At 41.9% G+C, this 21545-nt stretch overlaps 1 protein-coding gene across 1 annotated transcript in view; it reads right to left on the minus strand.

Moving 5' to 3' along the window:
- Positions 1-21545, minus strand: part of LOC138964165 (vesicular glutamate transporter 1-like) — a 48919-nt gene that overhangs the window by 5676 nt on the left and 21698 nt on the right. Inside the window, exons 2-10 of the mRNA XM_070336055.1 lie at positions 19247-19272; positions 17969-18179; positions 11280-11410; positions 9784-9898; positions 8554-8641; positions 3568-3654; positions 3034-3173; positions 2326-2475; positions 740-869 (exon numbers count right to left, since the gene is read on the minus strand). Of these exons, the coding sequence (XP_070192156.1) occupies positions 740-869; positions 2326-2475; positions 3034-3173; positions 3568-3654; positions 8554-8641; positions 9784-9898; positions 11280-11410; positions 17969-18169 (1042 nt within the window). The 5' untranslated portion in view covers positions 18170-18179; positions 19247-19272. The remainder of the gene's footprint in view (positions 1-739; positions 870-2325; positions 2476-3033; positions 3174-3567; positions 3655-8553; positions 8642-9783; positions 9899-11279; positions 11411-17968; positions 18180-19246; positions 19273-21545) is intronic.

Below are 21545 nucleotides of genomic sequence, written 5' to 3' on the forward strand. Positions count from 1 at the left end.
TGCAGGCGGTTCCGCACGGTCTGGTCCGATAATCGGTGTGGCCCGGGGAGAGCCTGGACAGAAGATGAGGCCGACAGGAAACGATTCCGGAGGTGGCGGAGCCGTATGAAGCGGTCGTGAGCAGCAGTTGTCGCCCTTGGTCTTCCCGCTCGTGGCAAGTCAGCAACGGAGCCAGTGGCTTGAAACCTGACCCACAGTCTACTGATGGTGCTCTGGGACACGTGGAAGTGCCTGGCGATTGCACTTTGACTTTGGCCTGCTTGTAAACGACCCAATGCAATTTGGCGGTCTTCTCTGCTCAATCGGGCCATCTTTCGTCGCTGAATTGTCGTCTGATTTCTTTGTGGCGAACAATCCGCTTTTATGGGTTTTGGAAGACTTGGTGAGAGCTCAATATTCCCCGAGTTTCACGAGATTACACTGAAGCATGACGAGTGGCCATGCCAAATGAGCAATTTTGACATTGTAGCCACTGATAACGCATGCGTCACGTGCAGAGCTCACTTGTGGCAATGGACGAAAGGTCGACGACCAGATAAACATTTTCTGCAGTTTGGTGGATATCCTTGTAGCCATATAACTAAATTAACCAAATATTACAAGCTATGCGTTTCTTTTTTTGAACAGTATATCTTGATAGAATCAGTTTTCGCTCACTCGTCAGGAAGCCGAGCGAATGAATGATTGTATGATGAAATGAATAATAAATAATAATAAATAAATAAGACATATGACGTACCAGAGCAAAAGACGGTCCTCCTGACATTCGTTCTGTCGTTTCCCATGTCGATCAGTTTGTCCGATACCAATCCGCCTGTCATCGTAGCCACGCCCAAGCCCACGTTCGGAATAATAGACAAAATGCCGAACTGTGAAAGATATATCATATATTACCAACATAGGTTATGCATTTATTATCACGTGATGTAATTTAAAAGAAACATCTGTTATGTTAAAGAGACCCTCCTTTGCCAACATTCTGCCAGTCTTATGAGAGACGTACCCGGTCCCAAGGGTGACGCTTTATCGCAGGTAAAATGTACTTAATTTCGGATTTTTTGGATCCCCACCTCCCTGCCCACCACTGTCATTCACTGGCAGGGTTCGCACAGGTTTTTGGTCCTAAAAATCAACGATTTTTCAAGGATTTTCAAGACCTTCTGAAGAGAAAATCAAACACCCTCTTAAGGCCAAGATACACGATCGGTTTCGCACGTATGTTTGAGGCGGAGGGGTCAGACCTGATCGTCTCAGAGGAACGGAACGCTTGCCACACCATGCTCCTGAGACGTACGAGGTGAAGGTCATTTTACCCCACATTTGACGTGGAAGTCTGCTGCATGGACAGCGGGAACAGGTCTCGATGTTGCTGGCTTTTGTAGTTTTTACTTCCATCGATTCCAACTCGTCGCCAAGATTCAGGTTGATGAGATATTTCGATTCCGAATCGGCAAGTTTTGATGCTGAACTGACCGCCATTTGCAAAGTGGGTGTCGACTGAAAGACGTGCGCACATTGGCTGGAGGATGCTTGCCATCCGTTCGGAATAGATCCAGCTGTATTTCAAACGGACGGGCCGAGGCGGATGCTGTCAAGCGTGTGAGACGTACGGTTCGGATGCCACACGATCGGTTTGTGGTCAGTTTCGGACGGTCGGTCTCAAAAGTAGGTGCGAAACCGATCGTGTATCTTGGCCTTTACCTGTAATGCTTGCAATCATTTCAAGATCATGACTAAGTGGGAGGCTTCATAGCAGACAGACGAACTCAAAAAGGACTGTGCCGGGTTAACTTTTTCCAAGCAGTTTTCAGGTAATAAAACCTTACATTTGTGCACTGCAGGTGATTGCTCTATATACTCGGTCAGCTTCTTCTTCTTCTTCTGCGTTCGATTTTTTATACTCGGTCAGCAACCTTTAGGGTTTTCAAGGACTTTTAAGGACCTTGACAATTCTTCAAGGACTTCCACTGACTTGAAATTGACCCATCCGAAGCCACGCACTTTCAAGGATTTCAAGCACCTTTAAGAGCCCTGCACTGGTTCACTGAATAAAGGTATCACATACCCCCCCCCCCCCCCATCACCACCTCTACCATCTAAGACCCAACTCCCTCCCACCTCGCCCTGGCAAGTAAACTACTCGCCCCGTTCAGGACTGCACCCCCCGTCACCTCCCACCCACAGCACCCGTCCCCCCCCCCACACCACCACCACGACCACGTCCACTGCCGATCCACCAACCCCACCCAACCCAATCACAATCACCAACACCATCACCACCCGGCTGGTTAACACCCCCACTCCATTCACTTCCAAGAAACCCACATCTTCTGCACGGATGTTGAAGGCATCGTTGAAGTACTGAGCCTGATGCACTACCAGAATGGCGAAGATAATGTTTCTGGAGAAGGACCCAAGGAACACCGCCCACACTCCACGCGAAGTCAGCATGGCTTTCCAGGGCACCCTTCTCAACTTTGGAACCAAAGCATTATGACATGTGATTAAAGGCGCAGACATACCCGTGAAAAACAGTTTAGCACACTATCTTCTTCTGCCTAGGCTATTACGAGGGATTAGACCATCCCTCTACTTGTACACATAACACAAATCAACATCCAGACAACTTCACGTGCAGAATGGGAATTGTTGATTGAACCATACCAAACACAGCATTCAGATTTGAAAAATAGAACGCCCAAACACTAATTCTAAGACCTTATCCGTGTGTGTTGCCATCTATTCAATCCCCAAAAGTCCCGAGTGTCCTTTGACTGACAAACATACGTCACGAGTATCCACTGACTGACAGACATAAGTCACGGGTGTCCTTTGACTGACAGACATAAGTCACGTGTGTCCTTTGACTGACAGACATAAGTCACGAGTGTCCTTTGACTGACAGACATAAGTCATGAGTGTCCTTTGACTGACAGACATAAGTCACGAGTGTCCTTTGACTGACAGACATAAGTCACGGGTGTCCGTTGACAAGCGATAACCGAACAGATTAGCCAATTTCTATTCGCTTACCATTTGGACGGAACTCTTTTGCACCTGCTCCCCGTGTTGCCGTAGGAACCAAGCCTCCTCTAAAGCCAGGTTTGGGTGGAGCGCCGGTGTGTCGTGGAAACCATGGAGCCATAACGACCCCCACACAATTCCTACACAACCTAGACAAAGGTGCAAGGTACATCGTTAGGCGAAGTACGGCAAGGGAAATCCATATTCGAAAAAGAAAAATGATCCGTTACTGGAGCTTTTAATCTTAGGCTAAACGAAACATTCTCTTTCTGTATCAGAAGGTTAGGTATGTGGAGTTAGAACAGAAAGTGTGTGGTATGGTAAGGTATTGTAAGAAAAGTTAGGGCAAGACTTTGTAATACGACCAGATCTGATCAGGTGACAGTATTTGATCCCTGCTGTGACTTTTGACATTTGATGAGGGTCAACCAGACCTGGGCCATACCTTGTGTTCGTCAAACCAACAACAACAACAACAACAACAACAACTCATTCATAATGAACTGCTAAAAAGCAATAAGTTGTGGGTGAAACCAATCGTACCATATATGAATAAGATGCCGTCCCAACTGGCAAAGCAAAGAGTAGTTGCAGTCATCAAAGATGAAAGAGCGGGGGCAGTGTACACACCTGAAAAAATAGGTGTTTTCATACAACACCAACGATAACAATAACAAACATCAAGAACACCAACGACAAGAAGAAAAAGAAGAAGAAGAAGAAGAAGAAAAAAAGAAGAAGAAAAAAAAAAGAAGAAGAAGAAGAAGAAGAAGAAGAACAACAACAACAACAACACCGCCACCACCACCAACAGGCAACACCAACAACAACAACAACAATACAAGAAAAGCAAATGCTCCCCACGACTCACATTTCGTGGTATGCATTAAATGAATTAAAAAATTATTGCTGTTCTAGCTTTATAAAATGATGCTCAAGAGAACAGTCATGTCCTTCTTATTGACCTAAATTTGTATCCTAACGGGACCTGTCTTAATACGTTATCAAATCCTTCGAACATCCCAAAAGTAAACTTGCCCCATCCCTCGTCCCCCTTTTCACCACCATCATAAAGAACAAACAAGAAGGGCAAAGCCCATACGACTCACATGCTTTACACATTTTTCCTACCAAAATACATGTACCCTTGACCCAAGGTCAAGGTCATCCAAGGTCATGCAACACAAAGCTGTTAATTCAAGACATAGGAAGTACAATGGTGCTTATTGGCTCTTTCTACCATGAGATATGGTCACTTTTAGTGGTTCACTACCTTATTTTGGTCACATTTCATAAGGGTCAAAGTGACCTTGACCTTGATCATATGTGACCAAATGTGTCTCATGATGAAAGCATAACATGTGCCCCACATAATTTTTAAGTTTGAAACAGTTATCTTCCATAGTTCAGGGTCAAGGTCACTTCAAAATATGTATACAATCCAACTTTGAAGAGCTCCTGTGACCTTGACCTTGAAGCAAGGCAAACCAAACTGGTATCAAAAGATGGGGCTTACTTTGCCCTATATATCATATATAGGTGAGGTATTGAATCTCAAAAACTTCAGAGAAAATGTGAAAAATGTGAAAAATAGCTGTTTTTTAGGCAACATTTATGGCCCCTGCGACCTTGACCTTGAAGCAAGGTCAAGATGCTATGTATGTTTTTTGGGGCCTTGTCATCATACACCATCTTGCCAAATTTGGTACTGATAGACTGAATAGTGTCCAAGAAATATCCAACGTTAAAGTTTTCCGGACGGACGGACGTCCGGACGGACGGACGGACGACTCGGGTGAGTACATAGACTCACTTTTGCTTCGCATGTGAGTCAAAAAGTGTGAGAAAAAAACCTAAAGAACCATAGCGATTTCTCTTTTTGAACCAGTTGCAGACAAGTTAACTCAATTTACATTGGGCTGGTCATATAAAAAAAACAAGTCGCGTGAAACGCGAAATTAATACATTTAATCAATTTGTTGAACTGACAGAATCAAATTGAACGCAACGCACTTTTTCATTTAGAAAATACCCTATATCTTTGTCAATTACATACCCCGCGGTACGTTCACGCACGGAAAGTGACAAGCCAGTATAGCGCAGTAGCGTAAAGCGCTTCATAGGAAACTGCGCTTGTCTCTATTCTTGCAATCCCATAGTCCGGGCTTCGTCGATGATTGCTTGACCAAAATGTCAACCAATTTGATCGACAAATGAGGGCGTGACAGTACCGCCTCAACTTTCACAAAAAGCCGGATATGACGTCATCAGGCATTTATGAACACACAAAAACCTTCTGGGGATATCGTATCAGGAACTCTCATGTAAAGTTTCATGAAGAATGGTCCAGTAGTTTTCTCTGAATCGCTCCACACACACACACACACACACACACACACACACACACACGCACGCACACACACACACACACACACACACACACACACGCACACACACACACACACACACACACACACACACACACACACACACACACACACACACACACACGCAGACATACATACATACTTACATACACCACCACCCTCGTTTCGATTCCCCGTCTATGTTAAAACATTTAGTCAAAACATGACTAAATGTAAAAAGGGTACTCAGACAATTGAGTGACATAATTTCGGACACAATGACAGAATATCATGCCATCACCCCAGACTAAATACCCCAGACACAAAGCTGTGACCTCAAATCAAACAATGACATCATATCTTGATGAGGTCAAGACTTATTTCCTCGATACCTCATCGGATATTTTCAGTAGTGATAAAACTTCCCCACCAAAACCATTTTCATGCGGGGACCTTGACATTTAAGGAAAACAAGAAGAGCAAACGCTCGATCGAGTCACTTTCGCAGTTCTGAATATTATATGAGGCAATTTTTCCTTCAAGACATACCTGTGACCTTGAAAAAGGTCAAAGGTCACCAAAGCAGACGTCAAAGTGTAGAGGTCACTGGGAGTCACGTTCACATAAAATTTGAGCCCGGTCACTTTTATAGTTTCCGAGAAAAGCCCAACGTTAAGTTGTGTGTTGCCGAACAGAAAAGGCTAGTTATCTCCCTTGTTTTTCTGATAACGTTCGTAAAAGGCTACAGATGTAAATACTTTGATGTAAAGAATAATCCTACAAAGTTTCAATCACATCCGATGAACTTTGTCAAAGATATAAAATGTCTAATTTTTCCTTTGACGCTGACCTGTGACCTTGAAAAAGGTCAAAGGTCAACGAAACCATCGTTAAAGTGTAGAGGTCATTGGAGGTCACGACTAAACAAAATATGAGCCCGATCGCTTTGATAGTTTCCGAGAAAAGTCCAACGTTAAGGTGGTGTCTACGGACGGCCGGCCGGCCGGACGGCCGGCCGGACAGACTAACACTGACCGATTACATAGAGTCACTTTTTCTCAAGTGACTCAAAAAGCCAATTCACCAGTGTTTTACACATGTAAAAAGCATGTTTCCTTCAGCGAAACGTAAAACCGACAAAAACAGTTCACTACCGATGTTTTGTGTGTACAAATTTAAGAAATATGACACGCATTGCCCATCACGGATACATTTGATCATCTAACTTCGGAGGATAAAATGCATTTTAGACAAGAAGGGCAAAGCCCATACGACTCACATGCTTGACCTTGACCTTTACATGACCTTGACCTTCAGCTAAACCTAGCAATGACATCATACACTAAGAACTGCTTTACACATTTTTCCTACCAAAATACATGTGACCTTGACCCAAGGTCAAGGTCATCCAAGGTCATGCAACACAAAGCTGTTAATTCAAGACATAGGAAGTACAATGGTGCTTATTGGCTCTTTCTACCATGAGAAATGGTCACTTTTAGTGGTTCACTGCCTAATTTTGGTCACATTTCATAAGGGTCAAAGTGACCTTGACCATGATCATATGTGACCAAATGTGTCTCATGATGAAAGCATAACATGTGCCCCACATAATTTTTAAGTTTGAAACAGTTATCTTCCATAGTTCAGGGTCAAGGTCACTTCAAAATATGTATACAATCCAACTTTGAAGAGCTCCTGTGACCTTGACCTTGAAGCAAGGTAAACCAAACTGGTATCAAAAGATGGGGCTTACTTTGCCCTATATATCATATATAGGTGAGGTATTAAATCTCAAAAACTTCAGAGAAAATGGGGAAAATGGGAAAAATAGCTGTTTTTTAGACAACATTTATGGCCCCTGCGACCTTGACCTTGAAGCAAGGTCAAGTTGCTACGTATGTTTTTTGGGGCCTTGTCATCATACACCATCTTGCCAAATTTGGTACTGATAGACTGAATAGTGTCCAAGAAATATCCAACGTTAAAGTTTTCCGGACGGACGGACGCCGGGACGGACGCCGGGGGTGAGTACATAGACTCACTTTTGCTTCGCATGTGAGTCAATAAAAACCAGCACAAGCTGAAAATGTAAGGATGCGCAATCAAAGGCGTAATTTGTCAAAGAAAAGCTAATCACAAATTAACTGTCTCTCACAATCATGGTTTTACGTGTATATTTTTCAATATTGCACCTACGTGTTGACCAGGCATTTTTTTATGTTATAGCGTACATATCGAGTCCATCAAAATGTATTCCAACCTGTCATAATGAGAGCGAAAGACTTTCCGGGAAGAATTTTGACTTTCAAAATTAAGGGGTGAACTCTCACACTTTGATTTTAAGAGGTATCTCCAAAAAAGGTACTTGCTACAAGAAGCTCGATGATAACACTTTCCCCTGACTGGTATTTAATCAGATTGTGACTAATAAAACGTCCTCGGGGAGAATTGACATTATTCAAAAAAGTAAAAACGGCATGACGTAACACAACTTCTGAAATGCAAGGCCTGATGACGCTCGTATGAGCTACAGTTAAACACGCTTTTTATTTGCTGTTTTACACCTTCCAGTTACCTGATAATTCACTCAGATATACTCACTCTGATGCGTGTGGTTAAGCTGATATGGCCATTTTTCGCAACAAAGTGGGTTTATTTTCAGTATACTTTTCAATATATCTTGGGATTAAGATTGCGTATAGCTGCTGCCACTTTTGGGTTCATAGAAAGGTTGGGTGAGATTCTATAAGCATTTATCTTTCAAAAGATACCTTTGGCCACTCGTCTATACACCCTCGTCTCAATTCCCCGTCAATATGTTAAAACATTTCGTCAAAACTTAACTAAATGTAAGAAGAAAGAGATAAAAAAAAATCTGAAATGGAATTTGCGTGGTCAAGACTTACTTGGGCGGCCTTTGCTTCTTCGGACAAACAATTTTTCGGGGAGGGGGGAAGGCATGCCCCCGGACCTACCTAGCAGTCTCAGGCGCACTTCGCGCACTCGTGCGTATGTATGTGGGTGTGTGTGTGTGTGTGTGTGTGTGTGTGTTTGTGTGTGTGTGTGTGTGTTTGTGTGTGTGTGTTTGTGTGTGTGTGTGTGTGTGTGTGTGTGTGTGTGCGCGTCTGTGCGTATGTGGGAAGGGGGAGGGGGGCATTACCAGTAGTATAGATCCCATATAAACATGTCTTTTCAGCTTTTGTCGACCAGGCTGCAATTAGAGCCATTATTGCAGGTTGTTTTGCGCCCTGTATGGAAAGAAACACATGAATAATAAAGGAAATAAAACAAGAAAAGTAAACACTTATAGGATCCACCCTTCTTAATGTTTTACAGTGGAACCCCCTTTTAAGACCCCCAGATTGAGGATTCTCTACCTTTTAAGACTCAGTTTTCTCCGATTTTCTGTTCATATCCTCTGTAAATTTACCTCCAATTTGTAAGACTCCCTCCTTTCAAAAACCTGATTTTCTTAGTTTTTTTTTATGTCTTAAAAGAGGAGTTCCACTGAATATGATTCTATGAATCAAAGAAAAGATTGCTGTTCTAGCTGCAATAAAATAGTGTTCACTTTCTACTAATTGACCCACACGTAATCCTAACACGACCTGTATGTATAAATCCATTTAGTTATTCAGTCCTAAAAATATCCCACATATACAAACTTTCCCTGTATGTTTTGGGAGCTGTAACCATGTGCTAAGACTCACCGATTACTCAGGTGTATCAAAAAAGCAATCAATAGTTTTTGCCAAAATATTTTTACAAGTGCATAGACCACAAAGTTACCAGTTCTATCTAACACTAAACATCATGTATTTAAATATTTTTTCGTCAGGGTTATTTGTTAGCCTGAAATACACGAGTCAAGTGCGTGAAGCGCTGTATTAATTTTGAAAAGCCTCCCTAGACTGCTTTTTGGTGGCAAACAAATGATGTATAAAGAACGTTGTATCGAAATGATTATCATTATCATAAACAAACACATAAAACTGAAAAGGCCTCTCGACAACAAAATGGGCACGCATAAAAGAGATTAATTAATATTGAGATTGCAAACCGAAATTAACTATTAGAATTAATATTAATTATTTAGCTAGGCTCTCAACAAGGTAAAAGGATCAGCAAAACTAACACGCGTTTCAACATGATTCAACAAAGAGAATTATCTTTGTCAAGGAATGAGTATTGTGCGTTGGTACTAAGTATCAATTAGTGTACGCATAATTCATGGTTGGAAGTTTCTTTCGCGTGAAAGCGGCGTAATTTTCGATGAAATGGATGTGTACAAATTAGATGATGGTAATACTGCTGCTGCTGATGATGATTGTTGCTTATGCTGACGCCGGTGACGATTATAACGACGACGATGATGATGACAATGACTCACCTCCGTCGCTCCAAGTATTATACACAATACGAAGACGAATGGAATACTGGCTGGTATAGCGAAGGGCAGAATCCAGGTGGCTACGCTGAATAGTATAACCGACCAGCCTGCTACCCTGATAGAAGGAAAAACGACAAACGACAAATGAGAAACATTCTCTAAAATACGATGTACAATACATAATTTCACATTCCTAAAATTATATCGATATCAGGTATAAATATAAACCCTATTCCATAATAAAAATAATCAGTTTTGGCCTTCTGCTGAAAAGCTGTCTTAAATGAGTTACGCAAAAATTCCATGACGACGTCGATATGCAAAAAATAATGCTTTGGTTTGTTTCTTTGTTTGTTTTTACATTTAGTCAAGTTTTGACTAAATGTTTTAACATAGAGGGGGGAATCGAGACGAGGGTCGTGGTGTATGTGTGTGTGTGTGTCTGTCTGTGTGTGTGTGTGTAGAGCGATTCAGACTAAACTACTGGACCGATCTTTATGAAATTTGACATGAGAGTTCCTGGGTATGATATCCTCAGACGTTTTTTTCATTTTTTTTGATAAATGTCTTTGATGACGTCATATCCGGCTTTTCGTGAAAGTTGAGGCGGCACTGTCACGCTCTCATTTTTCAACCAAATTGGTTGAAATTTTGGTCAAGTAATTTCCGACGAAGCCCGGACTTCGGTATTGCATTTCAGCTTGGTGGCTTAAAAATTAATTAATGACTTTGGTCATTAAAAATCTGAAAATTGTAAAAAAAATATTTTTTTTATAAAACGATCCAAATTTACGTGCAGCTTATTCTCCATCATTTTCTGATTACAAAAACATATAAATATGTTATATTTGGATTAAAAACAAGCTCTGAAAATTAAAAATATAAAAATTATGATCAAAATTAAATTTTCGAAATCAATTTAAAAACACTTTCATCTTATTCCTTGTCGGTTCCTGATTCCAAAAACATATAGATATGATATGTTTGGATTGAAAACACGCTCAGAAAGTTAAAACGAAGAGAGGTACAGAAAAGCGTGCTATCCTTCTCAGCGCAACTACTACACCGCTCTTCTTGTCAATTTCACTGCCTTTGCCATGAGCGGTGGACTGACGATGCTACGAGTATACGGTCTTGCTGCGTTGCATTGCGTTCAGTTTCATTCTGTGAGTTCGACAGCTACTTGACTAAATGTTGTATTTTCGCCTTACGCGACTTGTTGATTTGTTTGTTTGTTTCCTTGCTTGCATGCTTTATTCTGTTTAAGTGGAGTACTGTATTTGTTTTCTAATCTACAAGATCTACTGATACATGAAGATAGGCCACAAAACTTGGGCACGGACATGTAGGTTCTCAGTTGTGACATATTACCCAATTTAAGACTCCATTTGTTGTAAGACCTGATTTTCACACATTTTTTAGTTCTAAAAAGAGGATGAGAATGGGTGGCACTCTACTTCGCACGGGTGGAAAGCTTTAAATATGTTTGAACTTACTCTGTGGTTGAGAAGAGTGTGCCCAGAATGCTCCCTGGAACCAACCCGAGTGAAAAGCTGATGAAGTAGGTGATGTGCAGCAGGAACACCATGTCACCTTCGAGATGCACTTTGGCGTTCAGCCCTGTGCACTAGTATCACACGTACCAGAGAAAGAGAGAAACCATTACATTGATATTCAAAGAGAGAAAAACTGATGTTATAGGTCGTGTGCAGCAGGAATACAACGTCACCACAGTAAATCCATTGTGCACTGGTATCACGCGTATCAGTGAAAGAGAGACATAATTTCTATGTGAACCAACGTGAGGGTAAAGCTGACGTAGAAGGTCGTATGAAGCAGAAACATAACGTCACTTAATTCTTTTATACAGTACATTGCGGCGTTAGACGCTGTGAACTGGTATCACACGTAACAGACGAAGAGAGAACCCATTACATTGATATTCAAAGTGAGACAAACAGATGTAGTAGGTCTTGTAACTTCACATATAACATGCATTGCGGCGTTAGGCGCTGTGCACTGGCATCGCGCGTAACAGACAAAGAGAGCATTTAAGTGTGATTTAAAGTGAGACAAACTGATGTTATAAGTCGCGTGTAGCAGGAACACGTCACCTCTTATGTCGATTGTTAAGCGTTGTGCACTGGCATCGCGCGTTGCAGACAAAAGAGGGAACGCATTTTAGTGTGATGCAAGGTGAGACAAACTGTTGTCATATAATTATTTAGGTCGTGTGTAGCAGGAACACAACGTCACCTCTTATATCGATTGTGGTGTTAAGCTCTGTGCACTGGCATCACGCGTAACAGACACATAACGAAAGTTTGTTTTGAGTGATTTTGGTGAGAACAAATCATGTAGAAGGTCGTGTACAGCAGGAAAACAATGTCACTTGATTGTTATATCCATTGTGGCGTCAAAGCCACCCTTTGCCTCCCGTAAACCATCTGTTGCTGATCACTGAGCTCCCCGAGCCTTTACATACAGTACAAACATACTTCCATATGAACTCTCACCGAACGCGAAAATCCTGGCTGCTTTCCGTTGAGAGTGAGACATTTTCAAAGAATTTAATTTGTGCAGTTAGAAAGAAAGTACATTGATAAAAATTGGAAGCCTCGATTTGGCACTAGACTTAACTTTTAAAATCTAAATGATAAATTGACAGCTTGTTACATTAACATTGTCAAAAACACCAAAGAATTCTTCTTTTATCATCATAACGAAGTCGTACAGTTCGAAGTTTTAAAAATTAGCAAGGATGTATGTCAAGCAAACCGGGTTTTGTGCCCCTGAAAGAAAGGCGACGTCGTCATAAACTTTTGCTGTATTATAAAATTGTAAATCGTTTTACCCCAGAATATTTATATCAGGGCCGGACTACCGGGGGGTTATGGGGGTTGCGCAACCCCCCCCCCCCCCCCTGGCCTAAACATGTACCTTACTTATTTAATTTGTTTTTTATTATTGCTTATTTTATGCCGTTTCATGCAAGGAGCGACCATTTTCCTATCTCAGAATATGACCTACTCGTCAGCTTCAGGGGGCTTCGCCCCCTGACCCCCACAACGAGGGGGAGGGGGGGGTGGGTTCTAGGGTTTCCGGACCCCCCCCCCAGCCAAAAAATAAAAATATTGAATGAGGTATGCATTTCTTTATTTTACATTGAGTTTCAATTTTTGGGGTATTAATCAGTGACAAAATCTGCTGCCTGAAACTGGTAATGATCATCCTCGGAATGCACCAGATTGGACCATTTTGCATCCTTTTTTTCAAAATTTTCCGGGGGGGCATGCCCCCGAAACCCCCCTAGCAAGCTAGGCGCTTCGCGCCGTCGGCTCCGCGCTTCGCGCCTTCACACCCATATCTTCACAATATACTTTTGAAAAAAAACACTAATAAAATGAACTGATCCGCCCCTGCCGCCAGGGGGGACATCCCCCTGGGCCACCACTGGCAACCCCCCCCCCCTCCTCTTCGCCTAGTCCGGCCCTGTATATTCCAAACTGCCGGTCCTGGTTTCCGATGTAAATCCTTAGCACAGACGACGCCCTCTTGAACGTAAGGTTCCATTGTGCAGAAGTGAGTTATATAAATCTTCATTTTTACCTTCAACGACAGCTTTGTGGAATAATCTTCCAGAAAATATACAACAAACGCAGTCAGTTGGTGAATTTAAAAGGTATTTGACCGATGGAGATGTTGTTGTTCCACAGTATTATTATTTAGGTAACGGCCAGGTACAGGTACTTCACAGCAGGTTGAGATTAAACATGAGCGATTTGCAACAAGACTTAGTTAACCGACACCTCTCTGATAATTTAGAATGTACGTGTGGAGCATGCCCGGAAGATTCTGAACATTTCTTGTTACACTGTCCAAAATTTAAAGAACATAGAACCATTTTATTCAATAGTCTGCCAACACACGTTCTAGACTGCAAAACACTCTTGTTTGGAAATACTGATTTAACTATATCTTTGAACACGAAAATATTCTCTGTTGTACAAGACTATGTTATGTTAACTAATCGCTTCGGCTGATATTATATTAATTGTGCAATTGATGTAGCCAGGCATTCTCTCTCTCTCTCTCTCTCTCTCTCTCTCTGTCTCTCTCTTCATCTTATTTGTATAAAATATAATTAAAGATTATCAAGTTAAGTGTTGAAACTATCACTTGTTCGCCATGTTTTGCTATCGGAATGTGTATTGATTATCATTTCAAGAACGTGTCCATAAGCAATCTGCTTGTTAACGTTCTTAATGTTGTTATTGTTTGAAACGTGTGGATGAGAAATTGAATAAAACACGCTTAAACCAAGCAAACCGGGTGAATGGGTCGAATCGTGTGTGCAACTTGCAGCTCAGTCTTTTGAATTGATGACGGGGAAGTGGGCTACCAAAAACGATACAACTTTATTTTTTTTAAATGCTGGTCGACTAAGATTTCAACTATTTGATACTGTTTGTTGATGTGCCTGTGTAGATTGAGTATTGTGCGAATACAAACGTACTTCCTCAACAAGGTGACTATCATCTCAAATGAGCTGCATCTTACCATTGCCAAAGCAGACGAATTTCCCGCAAACCGCTACAGTTTCTTTGAAGATGCCGCCACTCTATTTTGTGTCACTATGTCATTTGTTCTAACGCGCTATGAGCCCCTAGTTATAACGTTGTGCTAGAATTGTATTTTACATTCAGAGGTGCACAATAAAATGCTTTTGCAGACATAGAGTGGGATTGAAAGTGCAAACGACTCAATCAAGTTTTTGACCATGTACGAAAAAGTGGGTCACACGGGGCCCCGATGGCTCGGGGGTTGAATAAACCACGAGAACTGGTGTGTGGTTTACGCGTGCTATATAGCAATTCAAGTGATCTGTAAGTGTCCTTTAATGTTGTTGAATGCTATTGTGAGTGTGTCCCATAAGGTTAGTATTGCTGTGTTAGTGAACGATGTCATCGTTCTGTAAACCTGTGCACGCATAACAAGGAAAGAGAGTGTGTCAACACAGATGTTTACAATAAAGAGTTTTGTGATAAGATCAACGGTTTGGGATGTTAGTGGTTGGGGTAGTGGTGATGATACATTTAAAGGAGGAATAGGAAGAAAGACAGGAAGATGAAGAAGACGTTTTTGCTGCTGCTATTCTTTTTTTGCTGTTGCTGCTGCTGCTGTCAGCTGATAATAGTGACGACGAAAAAAACGACAGGTTGGCATGTTCTTGGGTGGCTCAAATTTCTTCCTATGCTGTTGCTTTTGTGGAGTGTTTTTTTCTAAAGTGTCGAAAGTGTTTGCATACCTGAAAACACTGTGATTGTTCGAAAACAGATTTTCTTTGACTGCTCCAATAACTTTGTTTTTCTTTAAAGTTTCTAACATGTTCGCAAACTCGAAAAGCTGTATTATTAGACTGTGTACAGTGTGAGTGTTAGTGTTAGTGGTTATCGGTACTTTTTTTATGTGGAGACGTCAGCGTTTTGTGCGCAATTCAAAGGTTATGGGTCAAAGTTTACGTTTGCTCCCTTTCATCTGCTAACGAGCGGTGGTTAAATCGACAGTAATATAACGAGCCCTGAATGTTATGTGAAAACTCAGCGAACGCATGTTTATTCATACATTTCTTTATAACCAGTATGTTACTGAACAACTTAACATGGTAATCTTGAATTTTAGCGTGTTAAATTCATAGCTCAGAATCCAGTGACATTCTTTACTTATTTTTGATACAAGTCCATGTAAGCAAGTCAAAGAACATTTGTAGTGAAATTAATTGACGAATTGAGCTCCAAACTTAAGCATAATTAATTAATTTGGTTGTTCAGTCGACGAAAATGCACCGAAAATGGCGTACGTTGTCAACCATGGGACATCATTTACACAAAAGAGTTGTCTCCCTTGTTCGATCATGCGGATAATTCCTTCTTTGACCCATGTAAACGAAATGCATTCGTACAGTTCATCGGAGTTCATTCCGTAACTTCAAAGGGATCTAAAATGACTTGTTATGATTACAAGTGCAGGTTCTACAAATTTGGAGACTGAATTATGAGCTATGAATTGAACACGCTAACGTTCAAGTTTCATGTGTGATTTATTCCAGGTTTGATGCACTAAATTCTCAGCCAAAGAAATGAATCGGAATCAGGGAATGAGTGAATCTGCAGACAGAGAAAGATGCACGCAAACACTTCTCTTCCAGCGAATTCACTTTCTGAAAATTCTGTACACGCCGAACGTTCTGCATGCGCCTATTCAACATTTGAGTGGTTAAAATGTATCACAGAAACATTAAGATGTATCAATACAAACAACATTGCAATAATCGTTTCTTTTGTTCTTGTTTTCGGCTCAGTGTGTCGTCTGCTCCGTGTATGACTTTTCTTGTTTTTTCAACAGTGAAGAGTCCAGACATGGGTCGCTACTCTTTCGAATTATTGCAACAGTTGTCTTCCCTCCCATCACGTTAACGAAAGTGAAACGAAACGCACGGACCAAGACGCCGTTGTCGGTTTCGTTATGGCCCGCGGAATGCGTAATGATACATACATTTTCCTTAAAGCTGTGGTCTATTTATGACTTTCCGGGGTTACGAGGTTGAAAAATAGGGATAACAAGAAGAGCAAACGCTCGATCGAGTCACTTTCGCAGTTCTGAATATTATATGAGGCATCAGATGGACAGGAAGAAATTGCTATTCACAACACAATGAGTCACGTTCACATAAAATTTGAGCCCGGTCACTTTTATAGTTTCCGAGAAAAGCCCAACGTTAAGTTGTGTGTTGCCGAACAGAAAAGGCTAGTTATCTCCCTTGTTTTTCTGATAACGTTCGTAAAAGGCTACAGATGTAAATACTTTGATGTAAAGAATAATCCTACAAAGTTTCAATCACATCCGATGAACTTTGTCAAAGATATAAAATGTCTAATTTTTCCTTTGACGCTGACCTGTGACCTTGAAAAAGGTCAAAGGTCAACGAAACCATCGTTAAAGTGTAGAGGTCATTGGAGGTCACGACTAAACAAAATATGAGCCCGATCGCTTTGATAGTTTCCGAGAAAAGTCCAACGTTAAGGTGGTGTCTACGGACGGCCGGACGGCCGGCCGGACAGACTAACACTGACCGATTACATAGAGTCACTTTTTCTCAAGTGACTCAAAAATTAAAATCATGTACAGCAAACACTACCCGAAACCCCACCTATACGGCGTGTATGACATTGAGAGCTTCCGTCAACGCTTGGATTTTGCAGTGGTAACATCCGGTTTGCTCTCTCAGAGCTGAGCATATTTGTCAAGAAGGATCGAGCAGAAAAAATAAACGACTTGGCAGGGATTCGAACTCAAGGCCTCGAAATGTCGGGGCCGATGTCTTAACCGCTAGGCCACTTCACAGTGTTGTCAAAGATAAAACAAAATTGATAATTTTATATCATTCTACGCTTGAATTACCATTCATGCGTTGCAAAAACGTAAACATTGCCATTAAAATTTGCCTTTATTTGCAAACATGTTTCACGGAATCGCAGTACATGTTTACACCGTCATGCTACACGACATTCGCGCCATGCAAATAGCTGCGATATCTCTATTTACAACATGCAAGAAAAATGACAAGAACAGTAATTGAATCTCTCCAAAGCTCTGTGCAGTGAAAACAGACATCTAAGAAATAGTTATACATGTATTCACTTCTGAACAATAGGCGGATAGAGATTTAAATCATGCTGCTTCAAGAATAACATAACATGAATTCATATCAATGTTTTTCCTTCTTTTTCTCAATTGGCGCAGTAGCCTTGTGGTTAGGACATGAGACACGAAGTCTCGAGGTCGAGAGTTCGAATTATCATCGCCGGGGCGTTTATTTTTTCCCCTTGATCTCTCTTGAAGATAAAACATGATCAGTCTTGAGAGAGCAAACCGGATGTTATCCCTGCAAAATTCAAGCGTTGACTGAAGCACTCAAGGTCATACACGCCGAATAGGTGGGGTTTCGGTTAGCGTTTGCTGTACAGAATTCTGTACATGTATGATTGTATCCCTATTTTTCAACCTCGTAGCCCCGGAAAGTCATAAATAGACCACAGCTTTAAGTTAACCACTGCTACTACCACTAAAACTGTACATTTAATCTCTCTATTATCGAATATTCGCAATACGTAATACTCCTTACATCCGTAAACACCAAGTTGACCCTGTCTTCATTTTTCTTTTCAGACAAGCGGGTGATGACGAGGGCGAAGGCAGCACCTGTCCCCACAGTAATGAGGGCCGAGAAGGCCGCCATCAAGGCCACCATGTAACGGTGGGGGACCCGTCTCACGCACGGGATGTCCGTCTCCACCCGCGCTCGACTCATCAGTCGCTCTCTCATCTTCAACCTGCTGTGACCAGAAGGTTTTTTGTGTTTGTGTAAACTTGTGATCTATACATATAAATAAAAGAGAGTGTCTGTCTGTCTGTGTGTGTGTGTGTCTGTCTGTCTGTGGTCGCCATACCTCTGAGATGGCAAGAGGCAGGAACAAGATAGTGTGCACGTACACTCCCTAGGTGCCGCAGATGTGCACCTGGGTTTTAGTTTCTTGATTCATTGTTTCCTTTCTCAGATTATGGACCTCCCATTTATTGAATACAGCCTATATGGTGCAAGACCAGTTCAGTGCTTACTGTTCACCTGTAGCAAGCACATCATGCCAGTGATATTAGAGACTCGCTATTGCTCCTATGAGGGGAAGAAATGAAGAATGAAAAATTAACTGGACAGTTCCGGAAATTTCTAGAAGGTAAGGGAGATAACTTTTTTTGTCTGTGGTCGCCATACCTCTGAGATGGCAAGAGGCAGGAACAAGATAGTGTGCACGTACACTCCCTAGGTGCCGCAGATGTGCACCTGGGTTTTAGTTTCTTGATTCATTGTTTCCTTTTTCAGATTATGGACCTCCCATTTATTGAATACAGCCTATATGGTGCAAGACCAGTTCAGTGCCTTCTGTTCACCTGTAGCAAGCACATCATGCCAGTGATATTAGAGACTCGCTATTGCTCCTATGAGGGGAAGAAATGAAAAATGAAAAATTAACTGGACAGTTCCGGAAATTTCTAGAAGGTAAGGGAGATAACTCTTTTTTTGTATCCAAACAAAGGAGGTAAAGCTAATGATAATGGGATAGCGAGCGTCTTAAATTGCTACAGGGCTCCGCTTACTCCCGGGCGAAGCCGGGCTTAACTGCTAGTTTAAAAATAAAGGAAAAACTACCCGTTGTCGACTTACCATGCAGGCGCTCTCTCATCTTCAACATGCAACGAAAAGTTGTGTGTGTGTGTGTGTGTGTGTGTGTGTGTGTGTGTGTGTGTGTGTGGTGTGCATGCGTACGTGTGTGTGTGTGTGTGTGTTGTTGTTGTAAACTTGTGATTTAACACAAATGGAAACAACCATCTGTTGTGGACTTACCATGCAGGCGCTCTCTCTTGTTCAACCTGCAACGAGAAGTTTGTGTGTGTGTGTTGTTATTGTTGTTGTAAAATTCTGATTTAAAAAAATCTTCAACCTGCATCGAGAAGGTACATGTATTTGTTTTTGTTTTTGTTTTTTAAACGTGTGATTTAAAAACAATGGAAACAACTATCTGTTGTGGACTTACCATGCAGGCGCTCTCTCATGTTCAACATGCAAAGACATTTTTTGTTGTTGCTGTAAACTTTGGATATTAAAATAAATGGGAAAGTGTCGTCGATTCCGTCGCCATTTTCATTTCAATTCATATTTGGGTCGCTTCCTTCCACTGCCAAGTCAGCGACAACAAGAGCACGGGGGATAACCGATCAAAGGCCAAGCGGAGGCCGAAGGCGGCGCCTGACACGTGTGAAGGCAAGTTTTGTCTGTTTTCTAGGTATTATTTGATTTATGTCGGGATTTAAGGTAAGCTACTGATTCAGCGATGACTAAATTTGTTTCTCGATGCATAAAAAGTCAGGGAGCGATTGATATTTGCCCGTAAATAGCCTTCAAAGCTGAAAATGTCGGCGATCGAGCACCGGAAATGGCTGTTCGATGGGTTTTGCAAGTAGAAATGTGCTTTATTTCACCAAATCAGCTCGTATTTGGTATGGGTACGGGATTCTAGAGGACGAAGGAGTCATAAGAGGTGCAAAGAAGTGCTATTTGGGAGTAGAATAAATCTTCCGAGCCAGTAGACAAGAGAAGGTCATATTTGAGAGATGCGCGTAGGCGGAGCTTTTCGACAAGCGAATGATACAGCAGATTAATCATTCGTTTTGATCAGAAACATAGTCTCTAGTTTTTATGAATGAGTTTTTTAATTAACACAATCACGAGAACTATTTTGCTCACCCTTAAAAACTGCCATATTCGTAGCGTTCATTAAATAATTCATATTGTTTGGGCAGCTGATGGCGGCGCCATTTGATGTCTGATTCGATCGCGGGGATGCATCGGCCGTAGTTGGGGGGGGGGGGGGGGGGAGGGGAAGGGGGGGGGGGGGTAGCAGCAGATGTTGCCGGGAAGCGTCGTTTTGCGCTCTGTGTCTCTGCCCGGGTTTGGGGGGGGGGGGGGGAGCTATTAGCGGATTCCCCTTCATGTCTACTCACCGGGGAGGGGGAGGGGTGTGCCACGGCAAGGATTTGTACGCCTTGAAAGAAAGGGTGAGAGGGCGGCCGCGGACTTTGCCGCTGGTAACTTTGCCGGCCAGCCGACTAAAGAGGAAAATCTCCAAAGTGATCTATGGCAGCATAGTAGCACGAAAAGTAAAATTACTCATTTCATTGATGTCTTATACAAGCACATGTTAAGACAAGCAATTGTAATATACCTGTAAGTCTTAGTAATATCCACATATTATACATACACTAAAATCTCTAGAAGTTACAAATATCTGTGATAATATAAATGTATGTGCATTTCCTGTAGCCGTTTCTGTTTGTTTTTAGATCATGCAGAAAAATGTTTTTTACAAGGAGCAAGATCCGAGAAAACCACCGGCAAATACACCCTGTTGCATTCTCTGTAGTCAGGCAAACCTGACGCCCACACGAAGTGGACCTACATGTTTAAATAAAACAACAACACTTTTGTGGGTTGAATTAGATCCTTTCTGCTGCAGTTATACAGTAAAACCTCCCACTAACGACCTTGAAAATGTCCAGATAAATCGGTCGTAAAAAGGAGGGGGTCTTTATTGGGAGTTTTTTTTTAAAGGGGAGGCAACTGTTAGGCCGTTCAGTTTTTAGTTGTGTTCGTGGAGCAGACAAGACCTGGAAGCCACGACGTCATTCGTCTCGCAGATTAAACTGATGGTGTGACGGCGAACGAAAGAAGAAGAAGAAGTTGTGTTCGTTATCCCATTTTTCCCCATTTGATGTACATATAGCGTGATGTATGTGCATTCACCAGCGCACAGACAGGCATACATAACACACACACACACACACACACACGCCTCATAGGTAAAAACTCGGTCATTAACCCCGGGTAAAAAGGTCAGTGTCTGTAAACTGGGACAGGAAGAGTTTCCTCTCAGAAATCAAAGGAGACTTCACATGCCACACACACACACACACAAACGGCCTCATAGGTAAAACTCGGGTCAGTGTCTGTAAACTGGGTCAGGCAGGTGGTCTCAGCTGGAAAGTATGGGTCATTGCTCCGAGGTCTCAGTTGGTGAGCTCACACTCACAGAATTTGTTTCTTTGTTTGCTTAACGCCCAGTCCACCACGAAGGGTGATATCAGGG

This window comes from Littorina saxatilis, linkage group LG4 (assembly GCF_037325665.1).
Source record: "Littorina saxatilis isolate snail1 linkage group LG4, US_GU_Lsax_2.0, whole genome shotgun sequence".
Classification (NCBI taxonomy): Eukaryota; Metazoa; Mollusca; class Gastropoda; order Littorinimorpha; family Littorinidae; genus Littorina; species Littorina saxatilis.